We start from the raw sequence: 20,381 nt of genomic DNA, 5'->3' as shown, positions 1-20,381 counted from the left end.
TTCTTCAATATCGCACAGAACTGACAGGCATCAAGTCACTTTCAGTTTTTTTAATAACCTTTTTTTTTCTGTCCATGAAAGATAGAACATCAGAGAACAACCCACAAAGAACAGATGACAAAAATTCCATCTCCTTTTAAAGTAGACAAAAAATACAATGAAAAGACATTCCCATCTTGCAGCGACAGGTTGAAAAATGGCAAAGTAAAGGCGACACAGTTACCAAAAGTGCCAAAGCCGACCATTCCTCTCACCTTACATTTTCAATCTGAAAAATGTTCTCGTCGAATAAGCTTTTCCACAAACATATATAAGAGCCCACAGAAGAAAAGGGAAAGAACAGAGTACATGAGCAAGGGATAAAATTACCTTTGTACAAAAATAGATCTTTTTCCAAGTGTTTTTTCTTCTTTTTTTTTAAAACTCGAACATTTTACTGTCTATGCAACAAAGAAAGCAGTGAATGTGTCACAAGCTCAGCTTTTTCCTGATTACGCTTATTTTTTTTAAACATATTGCTAAGCAACACACATTTTGGAGGGTTTAAAGTCTTAACCATTTTTTATCTCTCATATTTTTTTGAGGTCCCATAAACTGCTGAGAAGCTGGTTCCTTTGAGTTTAGAGCTGCTGCGATTCTGCTGGTTGATCAAAATTTATTTTAAAAAGGTCAAAATGCTAAAAAAACAAAACAAAAAAACCTAAAATCCTCTCAGGTATTTGTGAAGAAACACCCTAAAATTCTTGAGCTGGAGAACACCTGGTGTGGATCAGTTTGGTCTGAAAGACTTGTCTCCCTCTTTCAATGTTGGAATAGTCAAGGAACAGATCCGTCTATATATATTTATAAATATATACACATATACATATTAACAAAATATAGCTTTATGTTATAAAGCATTCATGTAATCATTCTATGTGGGTGATGGTCTCTATCTCGTCAAGAACATCCTCGTCTGTCCCTTTCCTGTAGGGGAGTAAGCTCGCATATCATCCACTTTATGGCTTTAGGTACCTGTGGTCACCAATCACAGTAAACTAAAGAGGAGGAGACATCAGACTCAAGAGAACGGGATGATATTCACTTTAAAGTGGGCTCAACCAGTCCAAAAACGAGTGTTTGATTGCTTGATGCCTGCTTTTCTTGATTAAAATCAGCCTCCAAAAGAGAAATAAGTCATATTTTGGTCTTACAAAAAATCTCAACAAGAGTTTCTCTTGAAATTGTATGAACTTGTTTTTTTTTTGTTGTTGTAACAGGTAAACAAGTATATAAATACTGTAAACTCAGCTCAAGCTGGCAGTTAATACTGTCACCTGGATAGGTTGTAATAATAACAATACAGGCCACCTCCTTGAAAATAGCCAATAGGTCATATTGAAGTTATTGCTACTTTTTCTCAGGTTTAACATGCAGAGACTCTGAGGTTCTGTCCGATCCAAAAGGAACATAGTTGATAATACGGAGCTGTCAAAAAGTGCCATCTTTTCGTCTTGATTAAATACTTGTAGAAAAATTCAAGTAACTTTGCAGCGCTGCTTCTCTTCCACTAGAGGGGTCCCATAGCTCTGAAATCACCACCATGTCTCTCACCTTCTCTTATCCGAAATCAACTTTCACCCAAAGTAAACCGGGCAGTCGAGCTCCAGTCGTCTGACATTTCTGAGCTGGTGTACAAACCATCTCTTTGCTTTTTCATCATAAGAGAAGGGAGATCATGGGTGATCTGGAATCAGTTTCACAGAGGTGGAATGACATTTACATATTTCCTCCCCGACTGGATGCCCCTTTATGAAACTAGCCCCATATCATGATAAAAATTTGACATATGGCCATTTTGTCATAGATGTTTTGGTCGGAGTCAGAACTTATGGAGTCTTGACAGTGCCACCAGAAGAATTACAGACTTGTTTAGACTTGATTATGCAAAAAAGCAATAATAAAATGAGTTGGGTCAATGTTCGCTGTTTGTGCCGTGTGACTCAGTTTTAAAATCGTCTTACTAATTCCGTATGTATTAGTATGTCGTCTTAAATGGGATTTATTTCACTTTTTGATGCAAAATTTTAATGTAATTTCAATTCATATTTATATTTACCAATTCAAATTTACAGAAAACATCTACAAGTGGCACGCTCAAGACTCCATACACTCACTCACATTGCATTAAAACTCTTTTTTTTTCATCAAGGAATAATGAAAACACAGTGCTCAGGTTTATCTTGTTTCTGTCTCCCAGGTCAAGATAGTGTCAAGGTGCTTATGAAAGAGTGACGAGAATGCAGATACAGGCAGAAAGTCCTTGAATTCAATTCGCTTGTCTAATATTCTACTCAGTTATATCTATTATCCAACATATCCTGAAACTCTGCCTTGCTACACTGTTCCATAAGACATTTTCAGATGAGGAAAATGACGGAAACAGCTAATAACTGTTTCCATCAGCCAAGGGCAAATAAACTAGAGCAGAATGAACATCGGAATAATGGGCAAAAAAAAAAAAAAAGCCGTACAATATTTACTCCTGTGCAGGGAAACGTTACAGTGCACCCACACCTCCCAAACACCTGCTTTAAAAGACATCAGACCTGTTTAAGCCGCTCTGTGGACAATCTTTGGAAATGCACTCGATGCATAGTTTTGCAGCAGCTGCAGCATTTAGAGAAAAAAACAGAGAGGAGGAGGAGAAAAAAAAGCAGAATATGGGCATAAAGCATATTTATACAAAACATGGAGATATTTAACATTTCAGTTCAACTTGAATGACACTTGGTTGTCCAGAGAAGTGCAGACAGAGCGAGTGAGAGTCCCTCTGAGGAGGAAGATAACTGTGGTGTTTCCTGATTGGGCTGCGGCCAAATTCCACCTCAGAGGTTAGTTACATCCACATCAGCTCTTTGTTCAGGAACCCGACTCCACTGTCATGAGGTTAAGTGCCAAGTAACAAACAAATAAACAAACAATGGCTCTGCTGCAATGACAAGCGCTTCTCTTGCATGCTGTCTAGCCTAGATGAGTGTCGAGAACTGAAGCTCTGACGGATGGAGATAAAAGAGGTAATTGTGCATCGCTGTTGTTAAAAATGCAAACTGAAAATAACGTCAATACTGTGTATGGTTGTAACTACAGGTAGATATGAGGTGTTTTTGAAACGTTAATACCCGCTGCATTGGACAGTGGGGATTTCTGAGTGTGGAGGTGTACATGGTGTGCTGAAATTCACATGAAATAAGAAGCAGGGAGGGTGGAGGAGGGACGATAAGGAGCTCAGAGGCCGGCAAAACATATGATGTTTTCCCCACAGATGGGACTGTGCGCTCACTTTCCAGCCATCCAAGTTGGTTGTGATCACCTGTAAGGTTGCGATAGAGGCCGAATGTTGTAACTGGGATGACAAAAGTTGTTCCTGCGCCTCCTTTCATGTAGCATAAAGCTAACACGTGGCTAATTTAAACAGCCTGCGTGCTCCTGTGTGCAGATTGCGTCTAACGAGCTCTTCCATCTCTGTATTTGTACTGAAGGGCTGATTAGTAGACTATTACGACATCCTCCCCTGATGTTGCACAGTGCTAGTAGAGTAAGACATGGTTCTATTTGTTGGAATTAGGGCAGAGACCTGAGGTTTTTTTGATTAATTTTTTTTTTGTTGTTGAGCACTTGCAATCTTGTTAACCCACCTTCCAGAAAGCTCACACTTCAAACAGCTAGTGCAAGACCTGACGTGTTCAGTCAAGTCAGGCGGGAACAGACGAGTTCCTTTAAGCGAACGTTTTCTCCCCGACCATCCCTGCCCGAAGTAAGTTCAGTCCTGAAAGATAGAGAGGGCTCAGGTCCGAGTCTAGAGGCTCCCGCGAGTCCGCGATTGTCCCGATCACAACGCTGAGTGTCCAATGTGACATCGTCGCTGCTTCTGAGAATATACCTGCAAGCATAACGGTGGGTGTTAAAACCTGATCATCTCTGCTTTTTGTTTCTTCTTGTCAAGCTGTACGAAAAGCTCAAAACGATGGCTCAATATGTTCCTTCTGTCCTCCATCTGTCCTCACTTCAGTCCGCTGTTGTCGCTCGTGTAGCTGTGTGATTCTCATATATATATTTCTTATTTATATATTTTTACAAGGTATAAAACAGACCCATAGGCATGATGAATTCACTGTTTCCGAAACACATCAAAGGGAGTCGAGGGTTAAAAAGGGACAGAGGGAGGAGCAGAGGGAGGAAGGGAAGGTTTCTCCATCCAAAGTCGTCATGTGATCTGTCCCTTGCTGGAGATGGGATTTTAAAAAACAGGGCCCTGCTCCTGATCCAGGGCTGCTGGAGGATGTAGAGTGAGGAGGGTTGTGAGGGGAGGCTGGGAGGGTGAGGAGGGCTCAACCCTCGCTGCTATTATGTCATTTGATGAGGGGCTTCTAGCATCTCCATGAGGAAGGTGTCGATGGGCGTGTCACCGATGAGTTTAAAGAAGAACAAGTGCTCCAGACACTTGAGCCCGATGGAGCGCAGCGCTGGTAACCGCAGCAGCAGCTTGGCGAACCTGTAATGACACAATAAAAAAAAAAAAAAAACCTCACAAATAAACTCATCAAAAATTGAAATACAGTGCAAGCCATTAGTCTCAACTGATAAGAAAGTGAATTCAAAGCTATTCATTAGGCTGATCCATTGTGTGAACGTATTCAATTTGTTTCTCAGACGTCTACCTTCTGAGAAGTTGTCTGGGTTGAAGCTTTAAACATTAATTACACCTGGGAGATAAAGTATAAGCGTGAACCCAGCTCTTGATTTCTTTGTCTCTGAAATGCACACTTCAATTCAGCAGTACACACGTTATATACACAATATTGCTTTGGTGTTTGTGGTTATAATCCTACCTGCCAGGCTGCTCGGGGTATTTCTGTTTGCAGTAGGCCTCTAAAGACGCATAGACTTTCTCTCTCAGAGCTTCTACTTCACCTGGGTTGGACAGACCTTTAGAATCTATGGAGAGACACAGAAAGACAACTGTAACACTGACTACAGTTATCATTTTTATACACTTGGACATTCTTTTTCCTTTGTCAACAGTTACAAGCATGTACAGACAGATGAGAAATGAAAGGAAACCAATGTAAAGTCTCTTTGGAACTCTACTGGAGATTTAAAACACCATTCTTCCAAAGGATATTCCATCATTTGGTGTTTTGAAGATGGTGATAGGGACCACTGTCTTAACAAATCAAACCAAAATCATCCATAAGTGTTAACCTAGGCTGAGGTCTGGTGAGTGAAAAGGTTATAGCTTATGATTTACCTTGTTTTCATATTCATCAAACCATTTAGTGACCCCATCATGTCCTCTAGAACTGTCCGTCTTCATCAGGATAGAAATGTTTCATCACAGGATGAAGGTGGTCACTCAAAGCAACTGTGTTGATTTGTAGTAATTCCTCACAATTAGAAGTCAACCCAAAAATGTCCCCATACTGTAACAGAACCACCAGATCCTCTCATTAAAATGGTCAATTATTGAGGCTTTTTCTTTAAACCTGCATTGCAGAACTTTCATCTCTCCCTTCCATTGAAATGTGCTCATGACGTCGCTTTCTTTTTTAGATCGTAATCCCTCCGCTGAATGCAGTTTGTTTTTTTATCTGGAACATCAAAGACTTTTCTTGGAAGGAGGAGATGAGTGTTTTAGCTTTGTTTCACAAGTAATCCCAGTGCATACTAACGTGCCTGTAAAGGCATATCACATGGGCATTCACATACACTGGGCATGTGGGTGCTGGTGTAAACATTAAGCAGAGGGTTGGTTGCGTAGTTGTAAATACTGTGGAGGAAGAAGAGCACTGGCAAATAGTAAGGCCACAGATTAACTGCACAACACTTATCAATGTAGGCAACAAGGTAAGCAATGTCTGTGGTCTAATTCTGTGTCTATATTGAAGGAAGCCATTCGTCAAGGCATATTTCTTTGCTTTATTCTGAAAAAAGTTATTTGATAGGAGTGTGACGAATCAGGGGATAAATGCAGTCAAAGTACGGCCCAATCAGAAAGCGAACACGGGTGTCTGCATCACTAAAAAGTCTCAATTTCTACTAAAAGAAGATATTGAAGCTGAAAGCTGGTAAAACTGCAACACAACACCAGAGCTGTCAAACAACAATGGGGTCAGCAGTGATTCCAAGAGTCTCGGTTTTAGGGATCCTAAAACTGTGGAGTACAGTAGTGTAAATGAAGCAGAAACTAAGCATTTTAAAATGTAAACACATCAGTGTGCATGTAGCACTACTTGCTGGAGCCGTCTACGTTGCTACAGTTGGTCTCATCTTCTTCAGCTCTGGCAAATCAGTTATTGCTTGTTAAAGTAAAATGCATTAAACCACAGCACTGTGATTTAAAAGTCCAGCATACTGCAAAAATACATAGAGATTTACAGATTTACTGGTTGCCAGTAGGATTAATCAGTATTATGTGAAGTAATTGGGGAAAGACTTGAATGTACCAGATGTTCTTCTATTTGAAAAAGTCCCACAATTTGCAACTGTAAGAACCAAAAGCTCTCAAATTTGAAACTTTTAGTCTGTAAACAATCAGAGTGTTTAGTTCAGTGTCCCCCTACATTGGTTTATGATGTTAAGGTGAACTTTACTAACATACAAGTTGAATTTTAACCCCACAGACTCACTGTTAACGTGTGTCACCACATTCTGGGTTAGTCCAATTAAGACTGCAATGTCTACACTGTGCTAATTCAAGCTTCGCGGAGGACACGTCTTTGATTAACAATACAAACATGTCATTGATTAACATTTTTGATGAACAAAGCTTTGCACAATTGATCAACAATGAATGAACATTTGTTGTTTCATGGATGGACCAGACCACGCAGTGTGGGAAAGGAAGGACTGAGGGCCTTTTTAGCATCACTGTCCCCTCCTCCACACTAGCCATCCCAAACTTTCCTTTCCCAGTCAGACCAGTCTTGCAAATCCCTAATTAACAAGGAATCAGGCGGAAAAGTGAACTGGGGCCAGTGGGCCTGGATGTGGCCTGAACAAAATGTGGAACACAGTGGATCAGTGTGTCTGGAGTGTGCAGATCCACAAAAGCTCCCACACTGAGTCATTAAAATCCTGGGTCACATTTATGGCTTGTTTCGTATACTCAGATGCTACTTGGATTAGGTTTAAAAACAGAACTGCACACTCATAGCAGGAGTGACATGACCAACGCATAGGCCTCAATAAAAGCTAGCCAGATCATCAGATCTCAGGTCCTGAAGAAAGGTCCAAGGTCAAGTTCAGAGACACCAAAAATCAGTTTCCAAATCTCACATTAGACAACTAAGGTCAAGCTGAGACACAAAATTCAATTCAATTCTCCACCCAACCGCTGTGATTTGAGTAGTAAGTGGGATTGAAAGGTGGTAATCAGACATCATGTGAGATTCAGTCAGTAAAAAAGGATCCCAAAAGCTACACATTTATAATTGTTGATATAATGTTGCATAATCCTCCTCCCATCAATATGCTCAGTGTGTTCAAAATGTATGAATGAACACAGAGTGGCGTATTTATCCACATTTGGCTGAAAATATGAGCATGTAAAATGCTGATGGGCAGTGGAGACGAGGATGATCCTGCAGGAGTAGTCCTCGCCTCTGTGATACTTTATCTTCCAGTATGAAAACCATAGGAACTGATAGTAACCGAAGCCAATTAGGAAAATACACATTTTTAAAGTCCATTTTTAAGCCTACAAGAAGAAGTTTAATAATCAAAATTAAAATCCTTCTCCAGGTATTGATTAAACTCCCAAAAAACTCCTCTCTGTGTATCAAAGTTACATATTTAGAAGTTTATTTTTTATGGAAAATAATCCTTTCATGCCTTAAAAGGGCTTATTTGTAACTCGACACGGTTGCAAACCCAAGTCGGTGCTTCTACCTCCATCGACCCCGGTGCAACTTTCTGCAAGTTTGTCAACCTTACAAGTCTGCTCAAACACTTGACCTACAGTGCGCTACAAAATGGTGAGTTGTAATACATTTACATCATTTGACATTTAGGAGGTCTGTCTGTATGTGTCTCTGAGGGCCTGACCTGGTAGATAAAATCCATCTGTTCTATTTTAGGTAAATCTGACATCAGGAAGACTTAATTTACTCTTTAAAAATTAATATTTGCTCATAGACATGTCTAAATTACTACAATATTTGAGTGGTAACTAGAGGCTTCTCTGTTCCCTAATAGCAAGTGCAGATGTATGTGAGGCATTTAAAGAAATATTCGTAAATTGTAGCACCTACCAATGCATGTGTGGCATTTGTAAACACTGGTAAATTGTACGGTCTTCTGATGCGTCTGAGACATTTAGGGAACATCAGTAAACGTCTAAAAAAAACTTATCCTGTGGAGTGACAGGTGTTTAGCCAGCAAAACAACTTCCATCCTCCTGCAGCAGCAAACTGAAGCCGTAAGGAGTCAGAAATAATAATAAAACAAGACCACATAAAATTCAGCAAAACAAGAGCTCCCTTTTACTAACTAAGTTCCAGATCATATGAAAAAAAGCAGGTGAAATGTACAAAACATTTGTCTGCATCTACATTTCTGTTACGGGTAGTCTTTTACATAATGTATTATGAAATCAGTAATGTAAATGGTAACTTATAATGCATTGTGCAGGACCACAAAAACAAACAAAGCTGGGTGCACCTAAATTGTGAGGAAGAAAAAGTTACAAGCACCATTGCAACCAATGTGAAGTCTGTGTTCCTGAGACTGTCGTCGGTACACTGCAGTTTCAAGCTGGAGATAAACAGCAACAGCATCAATTGCATATTTTTCTGATTATATGTTCTCCAGTATATAAAAATACTGCAGCATTTGTTAATCAAGTCAAAATAACTTGATATTCATCAAAGGGGGGAGTTGTGCTAACTTTAAAATTTGAGTTCTGAATGAGTCACCATCTATTCTTGCAACATGAAGGTCTGTGTCAGCTAGAAACAGTAGTAACACAACAGCACATTTTCACACGATCTTGAAACTTGAACAAAAACACAACTGTACTGTAATACATGGGTGTATTACTAAAGCCAGCTGGTACAACAGTGTTGTGTTGGACAAGCATGTGGTGGAAATACAGAACGTCAGCATGTGACTCCCTCTATGTCAACTTTCAGACATGTTCCTAAATTGTATTCTGACTAATAATTGTTGTGGTTCAGAGTAAAACTGAAACAAGTATAAGACGTATATGCTCTGTTTTTCTTTGAAATGTACAATGTACAGCTTCATTCAGCTGCCACAGCAAATAAAAACTTTTATGTATCGATAGTTACCTGGGTTGAAAAGGACAATAGCTCGAAGGCACCCCAGTTCCGTCTTATCCATCTGCATGTCCCTCATCTTTGACACCAGTTCTGTGAGCACTCTGCACAAAAGAGACAAAAAACCCCCAACAAAGTTAAAGCCGCAGCTCATTAAAAATCAGGCGTGGTAGAAAATACTTAGTCAATTTTTAACTCTTGGCTACTAGACTATTTTTGTGTTATATTAAACAACCAAACGGGTGCCAGAAAAGTTAAGATCACAGGAAACCATTTGAGCCTAATTGGTACATATTTGCAAATGACACACTACTACTTCATGTGAATTATCCAGATCCAGACTGGTTCATTAAAAATATGTTTTCAACCGCCATCCTGCTCACATCTATTTAAAAAAACGAATGCACACAAGCATGCTCCGGGCCCACATAGGCACCGTTAGAAGAGTGGAAAAGTTTACAACCCTGCAAAGTAATTATATTTAGTACATGGTTTTCATAAAAGGAAAGCCACAGAGTAAACACAAGCTGTAATCTAACACCAGCACTCCCACTGTCTGCGTGCGACGTCACCAGTGGGAGTGTCGGTGCATGGAGTCGCTCGAACTCCTCACCCTTCTTTGACTCGGTCACACCCTCTCCCCAGCGCTCTTTATTTTCCCTCTCACTCCGTTTCTTTCTGCCCCTCACACTCGCATAGTAAAGTCAATTGTGGCTCTGAGCTCATTCTAATTCAATTTGCTCCGAGGAGAAACAACAGGGGTAAAAAATAAAAAAAAGGGAGAGAAAAAGAGAGAGCGAGAGAAAAGGACTCAAGTGTTTAAGTTAATCAGTCTCTTCATTTGTATGGTGAAGAGGGAGAGCGGAGTAGATAAAGAAACATTATCAGCTCCCTGTATCTTAATGCTTGCCACAGTTAATGTAGAGATGGAATATGTCCTGTGGCTGCTGATGACTGAGCGTGGAGGCCTGTAATCAGAGGGGAGAGAAGAGCCAAATACTGAAAGTTAGACTGCTGTTTGTATGGGTCGGATGACAGCACCTGTAGCTGCCAATTCCCTCTCGGCTCTCACAACTGCACTTTTCACCTTCAAGATGAATGAAAACTGCCAGGATTTCTGCTGAATAATGCATATCCCAATTAATATAACATGCATCTTGCTTGAAAAATGTTGAAGCTCTCCAAACGGTGCATGTCAGTTATGCCCAAAGTTGCCATGCTGCCGAAACACACACCGCAAACTTGTGTGAGATTTCATGTCCGTCAGGCAACTTGCTGCTCAGGAATGTCAATAACAGTCACCGGGTGGTTTTTCTGCACGCTCACCGACTTCACTGTGACTGAATTGTGTATGGATTTTTTTCTACCCTTTTTTTTTTTGACATTTCCTGTGCAGAGTATCTATATGACCCCTGATGCTCACAGGTGTACATATTTAATAAACTGGAGTCAATCAATATTTCCTGTGCTGCTGTGCTCTGTGTGAAGCACACCTGTCATTTCCAGTCATTCATGTCATATTTCATTGAAAAAAAATAAAATGTCACATGCTGTAAAGAGAAGACTGCTTTTTAATAAAACATGCACATTAAAGTAGCAACTAATGCTTTAATAGCTTGGTTAGCTACCTTTTCATTAGGGGTAGACTGATTATCAACCTAGCCAATTATCGTGGCCAATATTTGGCATTTTTTGTAATTTTCTGCATTTCTATTAGCCAATTATTAATAAATTAAATGCTCGACTTAAGATTTGATGCAACCTCTTCTCTCTGCCTGTCATCAATGCATGGTCTCAGAAATGTCTCTCAAGCAGCAAAAACTGACGAAGAAACACAAGGTGTTGCCACAAACCAGGAAATTAACTCCTCTCACAGGGGCTAAGGCTAGACTAACGACTAGTGGCTACGTTAGAAAGTAGCCAAAGATAACCTGACACAGAGTCTGAAAAACAATAATTAGTAATGCTTTAAAATCTGGACCTTAGTGGGCAATGAAAGTGATAGAACACTGATATATTAAGAAAATACAGAAGAACAGCAGATAGAACTGCAGGAGACAAACTGATTAGTTGTTCCCACATAAACAGAGGAGATAATCAAATCACTCCTATTTCTATATTACATCTTCAGTTGTAGTCACCTTTACTAATGAAGAAGCCTAGTTATGAATAACAGATTCTCTGTTATCGCATGCTATGAAAACATTACATTTAATGTATATCAATCCCAAATATGGGCCATCAGCCTTTTTATGGCATGAATTATCAGCATCAGTATTGGTCCAGAAAAACCCATATTAGTCCATCTCTACTTTTCCCAACCTCGCAAACCAAATATTGTCAATATTAATGTCTCATTATGGACTAAAAAGCATTTTAACAGATTTAACATAAGAAAAACATTAGCTACAAGTTACTTTGAAAGTGGGACCTAAAATATTATCTATGCAAGCAGTTGCCGCAGTTTATTACATGAATTTAAGGACAACTATGTGCAAGAACACTCAATAATATGGCAATAATAACCTGTCAAAGATGGCTCCCACTCCAGCACTGTGGGCGCTGTTGCGGTGGACGTGCAGCCCCGTCGCCAACAGAATCCCATCTTTAACCGCTATTGAACGGTGCGAAAATGATGCAATGAGGAGTTCATTCCACCCTGAGGAAGAGACGAGGAGAGGGATCGAGGAAAAGTGTGAAGGAAAAAAAAGTTAAAAAAACAGGCAAATCCTAGTACAAAAGTTCACACAGCATTCAAGTAAAATGAAACTGACAACAAAGGGGGAATTCCAATGAATCAATTAAGCTGTGCCGTAAAAGCGTGCAGCTTTCTCAAGCACAGGCATCAGGTTATTACTAAGACATTTGAATCATGCTTTCTAAAGAGACAAGCGTGTAAAAGGGATGAACTGCGCCTGCCATCACAATAAAGACAACAGGCTTGATGTGCCAAAGCAGGGGCTTGACACAGAGAGCACCGAAGACACAAGACGCTGCCTTCTGAGTGACAGGGCTCCTTTAACTGTTCTGCCTGGCAACACTCGCCTCTTCTCCCCAGAGTTGAGTTGGGTATGACAGGAGCCGGGATGCTTTTATCTGTGATACAGCAGAACTAAAGCGGTTATTTATAGAAAACCTGAGAGCCGAGAAGAGACGAGCTCTGCAGAATAACGTCTCTCTCTGCTTTGCTGAAGTCTCTCCATCATTGTATGTGCAAAGGATAAGAAAGGATGGGATGATTTTTTTTCCAGGGTAAGGGATGGGTGTGTAATAGCATTTTTTTCTTCTTCCTGGAGGTAGATTTAGAATATAATGGTATAATTTGGAGAGACAAGCAGGCAACAAGGGCAATGTGTTGGGAGAACCCAAAAGACCTTCTTGCATGTGACGTGAGTGAATGTAGCAGAAGAGATACATTATTCCTCTCTGTTTTATGTCGACGATTCTGGAATCCTGCTCGGTTTCTTTGTTTTTCTACATACAGCAGATACATACAGTGATTTTGTGTCTGTTTCTTGTTTCAGTCACTTGACCATGAGTGTTATTCATGGTTATAACCACATTAGTGTGTTCACATTTGGTTGGAAGGTTTCTGCTGAGACATAAATAGAGAGCTAACACTAGCATCTGTTACTTTTTAGTCACCAGTAACCGTGTTTCCATAAAGCTGTTGATCAAATTTAAAGCAAAATTTTGAACTGCTGCAAAAAAATAAAAAAATAAAAAAAGATTAAAAAAAAAAAAACAAAAAACTTCAAAGTAGGCTTTTTTTCAATTCACCACTTTAGAGCAGAAAAACTATTGGTGTCATCAGCAGGTGCCAGTATAGTCTATGTTAAGAATGGCTATGAACTACAGAGTAAACTAAGCAAAAGCAATGTTTGTCACCAGCTAAAAAAAGACATCTACAGCAACACAAACATGGACAGACGTCTTCAGGAATTGAAGCAGGAACACCTGATTTGTCATGTTGGGTGAAATGTTTGCTACTTAAAAACCTATTCAAAAAAGGTCCCTTTATGCACATTAACTCTCTTTCAAAAAAGTAAAAAACTACGCCTGGCAAGCATAAAAACGTTTTGCAACAATAGGTGGATTTTCTTCAAAATTTACATTCTTTATGAACTTTGTCCTATGCAATATTTCAAAATGCATGTAAAAATTATGTTACGGAAATATGGCTAGTTGACCTAATTAATTTTTGTACTTTTATTCAAATAACAGTGGCTCTAAATTCAAGCATTTTCTGGAATCTATGCTCATTTGTACATCACAATTTCAAATCATATTGTAATTATGCTATATTATGTTCATCAGTCACCATTATGATCATTCTAAATGAACTTAATCATTATATCAATCACTGAAAATTGCAAAGCTGCTTTTTCTCCAGTTTGTTTTTATGAAGCTGTGTTGACCGACCTGCTCGTAGAAGGATGACCTGGTCGTCCAGCGGCAGCTCGGAGAAGTGTGGGATCCTCTTGGCCCACTCCACCAGAGTAAAGAGCTGTTTGTCTGCTGCTTGACAGATATTTGTCACTGGGTCATTGGGCTGCAAGAAAAAGAGAGACAAAACACATTTGGGAGTATTGAATTGTTGTATGAAATGAATGGGTCTTAATATTTTTGCTTTGGTCTGTGTGTATCTTTTGGCCTGGTGTCTGGATACTTCTGAGTCACTAATCACTGCACATTCACACACAGGAGTTCTATCCTGTGAATAATATCCTCCGAAGAGGAGCAAGTAGGAAGACAAAACAAACAGTGATTGCGTCCCAGCTTGTGGAGGAAATACCTGCAGAGAGCTGCCGGTGAAAAAACAACTTTCACCGAGTGGATTCTTTCTTTGGGGACCTTTTAGCCGAAATACAAATCAGCCTATTGGACAGCTACGAGGAGCTCAAGAGGCCCTCGAGAGGTTCTACTGACACTTTACCAGAGAACAAGTACTTAGGAGCTCAGAGGGGACTTTATTACTACACCAGGAGGGGCTTTGTAAAATGTGCAAACTACTATATGTGCATAACTCACATTTACTCTGTTGACTGTGAATTCTGCAGGTCATTTGACTGAGACTTAAGCCACCTAACAAGTGCTCTTCTGCTTCATCATCCATTTAAATGAACTAAAATAAATTCATTCATAGTGATGTGCCTATTTCTATTTTCCTGCACTGTTTAAAGCATTCATAGGATTCACTGCTGTTACTGAAAATTAACATTTTTGAGACGAAAGGTTTGTTAAATAATTTAAAACCAGCTGTTTCTGCATCACTGTAAATTTTCCATTTATTGCTCAAATTCAGGAACACTGACAGGTGAAATAAAAGAGCCAGGTGAACCAAGGAAAAGCTGCAATGACATTGATTTAACTTAATTAGATCTACTTAAGTCTTGAGAAGAGATGAACATTAAAGCAGGAAGAAGAAAAAGACTGGGGAACAATCTTTTTACTCTGAGAGAGTGATTATGCTCTAAAAAGCCTCTCTCCACTTTAGCTCCTAAACATACTGTTGCTGTGAAAGTACGCTAGATCAAATATTAAAATGTCTTAAATTGCAGAGTTTCAGAAATGAGTCATAAGTTTGGTTAAGAAAAGGAATTAAATTCTGGTATATAAAATTCCTGCAAAGTATTTCTTCGCTTGTGTTTCTTTTTTGTTTTTAAGTCTATAAAATTATAGTAAAATAAATAAAACAAACATGGTGTGATCATCGTTGTGTGTAATTTTTTCCTGTTTAGATGAAGATCATTTCTGGTTGCGATTTAGGCACCAGTCGAAAGACAAGGACCGCTTCTCCTCAACTGTCCTGATGCATTAGATTCACAAGTATTACTCTCTGATCCACATGGAATGGTAGTGGAAGATTAATGCAATGCCTATACGATGTGACTAATTCCCTAAAATGTAACTCCGTCTGGGCAGTGGGGAAAAAATTTGAAAAATCCCCAACAATCCTGTCAATCATGACGAGTAATTTACCATCATCCCAGGAGTCCGTACCCTTAATATGCATGTATGTAAACAAGGACTTTGTGCATGAGTGTTTGTGCATAATATTAAATCCAGAAAACATCCTTAAATTCCAAGTATCCCTGTGTGAACTCGCACTCGGTTCAAAAAAAGTCAGCAACTTCTCCCCAACTTCCTACTCCAAATCCCACAGATCGATGCTAAAAGCTCTGAGGATTCTGACATCAACTGCAGCTCTCAAGAGAAGATTAGTTCAAGATGAAGAAGAAAACATCTCTCCACTCACATTCTCTTTTTTGTAATACGCAGGCCAAAGACTATCCCCCAACATTCTCTCCCTACGGTGTGAAACTCACACTGACTGCAGTGTCGCAGATACGCAGTTGAAATATGAAAAACTTAAACCAGACACAAAGCATACACTGTTTTCAAAAGTGAAAGTCGTTTCTTTGCTTTTTTTTTCTTCAGGGGGAGAAAGAAAACAGGCATCTTATAAATATTTCAGCATCTGATCTCTGTGGGAGATGTGGACGGCAGTGGCAGTTTCTCGCCAGTCGTGCTTCCTCTCAGAGACACATTATCAGACTCAGCTAATTCATTCCAAAGGGCAGCACCGGCAAAAACAAAGACAAACAAAAGGGGGCTTTGAATGTGCGCCACGGTCGAGCCACCGCTTCTCCTCGTAAGAATACAAGTCCCAGGGTTCTCGTTAAACATGGCGAGCCTCATGAATGTTGTATGGCTATCTTAGCCGTGTTTATACTGACCTGGTTTCTTTGCCTCTGTCTGTGGAGATGACAGGGGAGAGGAGCTTACACTTTCCTGAAACAATTCTCCGGCATCGCATTACTGTACTTACTGTTCAAGTCACAGAACGGCATTAGTGATGCTATCGGGCCACGACGGATGAGCCCACTGTGACCTGAGAGAGAATAACATTAACCTCCATGTATGAAATTATCAAAGTCCATCTGGGAATATCTTACAGCTCTACTTTAAAAGCAGCTTCTTACTGTGGAGGTCACTCTAATGTACAGATGGAACGTGAGAGAATAGACTTAAAGCTACTGGATTTGAGCAAATTTGAGCAGTTTTTAAAAAAAAAAAAATGTCTGCCACAAACAAAACTGTCTTTATTCCAGGCAAATCGAAGGGTTTTTCTAGCCAGACGCACTCCACCACTGTGGACAATCATCCCAGCAACTTAGAGAAATGCCAGGCTTGCATACTGTCCTATGAAATTTTCATCACATGAGGAGGGGAGACGAAAGATTTGCCTTTCAATTTTTCATTATTCTGCTTGAACCAGACTATACCAGCGTGACAACAGAGGGAAAATTGGATACTTATACAGATCGGTATGAAAATGAATTACTCAAGTGTCCCACTTTTTTTAGATTGCAAAAAGCAACTGTCCTCGTGTGTTAGCACAGGGATGAATCATCGTCTAATTATCATCTAAATAACAGCAACAGCTTCCTGCCTTAAGTTAAGGGAAAGATAAGAACCTTTACGTAAACCGTTACATAAATTAATGCAAAGACGGTAGAACAGCCACCCAGGAACAACACTAAAAAGAGAGAAGAAAGCATAAAACAGAAGGAAAAAACACCCTGAGGATTAGTGAATGATAGCATCTCCTCTTAAGGGAAGACTTCTCCTTGTCTGACTGAAGGCATATTACTAACGCCTGTTTAACTCCTGTTCTAGGTCACCATGAGATAAACACACTTTATTCAGCTTGGCCAGACCCCGGCCATTAGACAGTGGCAGTGGCCTATTCATGGTGTACACTCATGATCCAGGCCCTGTGATTAATTATAGCACGGGGCAGCGCCTCTCAATGGAGTCCTGGCAGGGAGGAGGCAGGGGGACGGGACTCAGAGAGAAGGGGAGTCCTTGTGGTCAGGACAGCCGGCATGCCGATACTCTGCCAACACTGTGGGCTCCACTTCAATTAAAGGGTCAGCCTCCCCAAATTGACAAAAGAGGAATGAAGGAAAATATTAAATAAAAAATAAATAACACTTAATACAAATATGTCACAAATTTTTCCCCTTAATGTCTAGCCATATTGACAGTTTTGGTTTTAGTTGCCCAACGTTAGATACAGTAGGCATATAAGATTTATTTTTCTCCCTTTATTCCAAATTTGGACTGCCCATCACAGCCACTATTAATTCTCTAATGTTAGTAAAAAAAAATCCCGCCAGATGCAAGGTGTCGCCGTCCACCTCCTTCCACCTGGCAGGAATGGACATCAGCAGAAAGGCAACAAGGACAACAGCCAGCTGAGCTTATCAGAACACATGTAGCAATACTGGGAATCAAACCCTCAGGTTTTTTTTTTTCTGTAGATGGGAGCTGGAAACTAAAACCTGCACCTCATCTCTTGAGATCTTTTCCACTTCAGTGGAGATGAACATGGCTCAAAGGTATAACTGATGACGTTCATATCTGAAAGCATTAAAAATTCTGTTCAGCTTGACTATATTGAGGTGGCAGCCAAAGATCACTGGCACAAAAAACTCAAACTACAGACGTGTGACAAATTAAAGGAAAAATCTGAACTCTTGACCCCTACAGTGAGAGTATCAGGTGACTCCACCACAGTGATCAGAACACCAAATGAGGGAATATCTTTATGAAGAATGGTGTTCCATGTCTTCAGTAAAGTTTTAGACTTGGAGAAGTAATGTCAAGGCAAACTAAAGCAGTTCTAGCAGCATTTGGTGGGCCAACATCTGAACATACAGAAAGAATTATTAAATTTTCAACTTTCCGACAGTCCTCAAACTACTGAAGTGATGTGCTATTCAGTTGGAAAACCTAAGGAAATCTGAGCTTGACGGTGAAATATTTCATTAAAATCATTTTACACGTCTCATACAAAAATTCACCAGCAACTAAGAAGCTCAGCTCCAACTAACCTGACAAATATTCACAGACTTCTCGGATGAACTGGGCTGAACTGCAGGCTGTGTTCTCATAGCAGATTAAATTAAAAAATGTCTGTAGTAAATTATCTACAGCATTTAGTGTTACTACTGGTAACATATGGAGGCATTTCGAAAAAATGTTGTACATACTGATTCCTTTTTGTTTGGTTTTGTTGTGATTTATGGCATTACTACTGTGTCTTACTGCTTACTTCTCTCTACTTCTAGCCATGGTTGTTGCTGCTGTTTCCATAGAGGCAAATGACTTTACATAACAGTGAAAAATGAGCCCACAATGAGTGAGAATGCAACTGGAGCAAAAAATGTGCAGAAACTGTTTGAGGTTCAGAAGGTTAAAGAAAAAAAAAGAGGGAGTTTGGTAAACTGACTTTCTAACTATAGAAAACCAACAATCTTCAAGGCATATGCAAGTATAACGCATGGCAAGTAATGTTCAAGTTGAAGGGGACTTATGAGCTGGATTGTTGTTTAGTTCTTCTGAGCAGAAACATCTTGTAATTTCCACTGGCACATGCATATATTTTTTGCAGATGCTTAGTAACAAAAAGCCCCACAAACAAAACTAAACTGTTGTCAAAGCAGAATAAAGAAAAGAGAGATTGGTTTAAGATGGATGCATGGTACCTTTTTTTGTTTGTTTGTTCTGGCAACTTTAATTACCAAATCACAACAGTGTAGATGTATGCAAAATCGCATAAACATCCCATTACAATTCCACAGTTCCATTTGCAGTTGCTAAACAATACAATTCTCAGCTCTGAATATTCTGTCAGTGTGGTTTTCATCTTTTCTGAAGCCCTTCTAAAAGCTCTCTTCTTGATTTTGGGCGGGCTGCAGGTATCGAGGGAGCCACCCTCAGCGTATTAGTATGTCTGAGCTGCCAACCGCTCCCTCATGGATCCCAACACCTTCTCCCTCTCCCTAATGTTAGCGCTCATCTCCTACACTTTCATCCGTCCCCCACCAATCCCCAAAAATATTGACAATTTACTCGCATAACAGTTTTGGCATTTCTACCTTTACTTCACAGGACATTTTCCCTCTACTGAATCGGATGAATCCCAGATGAAGCCCTCCCCCCTCGCCTCCTTTGCTCGGCTGCTGCACAGCTCCTCTGTTTCCCGTCTTCCAGCAGAATTCCTGAGAAAGCTGAGGCTTTGTGGGATGCTTTCAGGAACAGTCTGTCTGCTGCATTATTCATCACCCTTAGTCTCCTCCGTGTCAAAGACAGCCCACAGTGCCCAGCTGATACTGAGGGGATAGATGAGGGAACTCACAGCTGAGTGAAGGAGCTGATATGAGGTGAACAGGTAAACCAGCACAGTCCCCTCCAAAGGGACCGAAAAAGAGAGGACAAACACTGCTTACATCTGATATTCACTAACATCTCTACTCTGCTGCCAGCATGGCGTCAACTTTAAAGTCTACAACAAAAACCGCAGTGAGCTTTACAAAGCAGGAAACTAAAATATCTAATGCATTTAAAACATTCTGACAGTGAAGAGTGACAGAAGTAAGCATACTCCAGCATGTCCACATGCAGACAAATCTGACTTGACTCACATGTGTGCTGTTTCTGGACTGCACATCAATGCAAAAATGAGATAAAGCAGCTCCTCGCAGATGGAAAACATTAAAGCAACTTGTGGACAATGGTGGAAGAGCTCCAGTGAGAATTTGGAAAGCAGAAAATTCCTAAATATAAGTCATAAACCATAAATCAGAGAAACATTTAGTTTCTAAGTTCTTGGCAGTATCATTGGACACAGTCAAAGCTTGATTGATGGCTGCTGACAAAAGTCTTAAATCATTACACATTAGTACAAAATAATACATTCAGTTATTTCATTCTAACTGCAAACCATTAGATTGTAAATTAGTATTTAATACATATGTGGGAATATTTGAAACATGCCAGTAATTAAACTTCAATGCATCTGTCACCACTGAGTCAATGACACATGGGAAAACTTTTGAAATTCCCACATCTATGAAGGAATGACAGAAGAGAAAAAGAATTCCCTTTGTCAGGACACTTTGGAGATTATTATTGTGTCTATACAAACTAATTTCAGTCAATCTCACGAGTTAAGTGGAAAAACGAAGGTACTGATGCACTCATTGATGGCTA

General features: G+C 39.8%; 1 protein-coding gene across 2 annotated transcripts in view; it reads right to left on the bottom strand.

Annotated features, from left to right (window-relative positions):
- Window positions 1-35: 35 nt before the first annotated feature.
- rxraa (retinoid X receptor, alpha a) overlaps window positions 36-20,381 on the bottom strand; it is a 112,835-nt gene continuing 92,489 nt past the window's right edge. For both annotated transcript variants that reach the window (XM_023262933.3, XM_023262934.3), the window contains exons 7-11: window positions 13,740-13,869; window positions 11,844-11,976; window positions 9,330-9,421; window positions 4,872-4,977; window positions 36-4,534 (exon numbers count right to left, since the gene is read on the bottom strand). In XM_023262933.3, coding sequence (XP_023118701.1) covers window positions 4,387-4,534; window positions 4,872-4,977; window positions 9,330-9,421; window positions 11,844-11,976; window positions 13,740-13,869 — 609 coding nt within the window. In that variant the 3' untranslated portion in view covers window positions 36-4,386. The remainder of the gene's footprint in view (window positions 4,535-4,871; window positions 4,978-9,329; window positions 9,422-11,843; window positions 11,977-13,739; window positions 13,870-20,381) is intronic.

The sequence above is a fragment of the Amphiprion ocellaris genome, chromosome 17, assembly GCF_022539595.1.
Source record: "Amphiprion ocellaris isolate individual 3 ecotype Okinawa chromosome 17, ASM2253959v1, whole genome shotgun sequence".
In the NCBI taxonomy this organism is placed as follows: domain Eukaryota; kingdom Metazoa; phylum Chordata; class Actinopteri; family Pomacentridae; genus Amphiprion; species Amphiprion ocellaris.
Note: the sequence above shows the minus strand (reverse complement) of the source record. Positions and strands in the feature narration are given on the sequence as shown.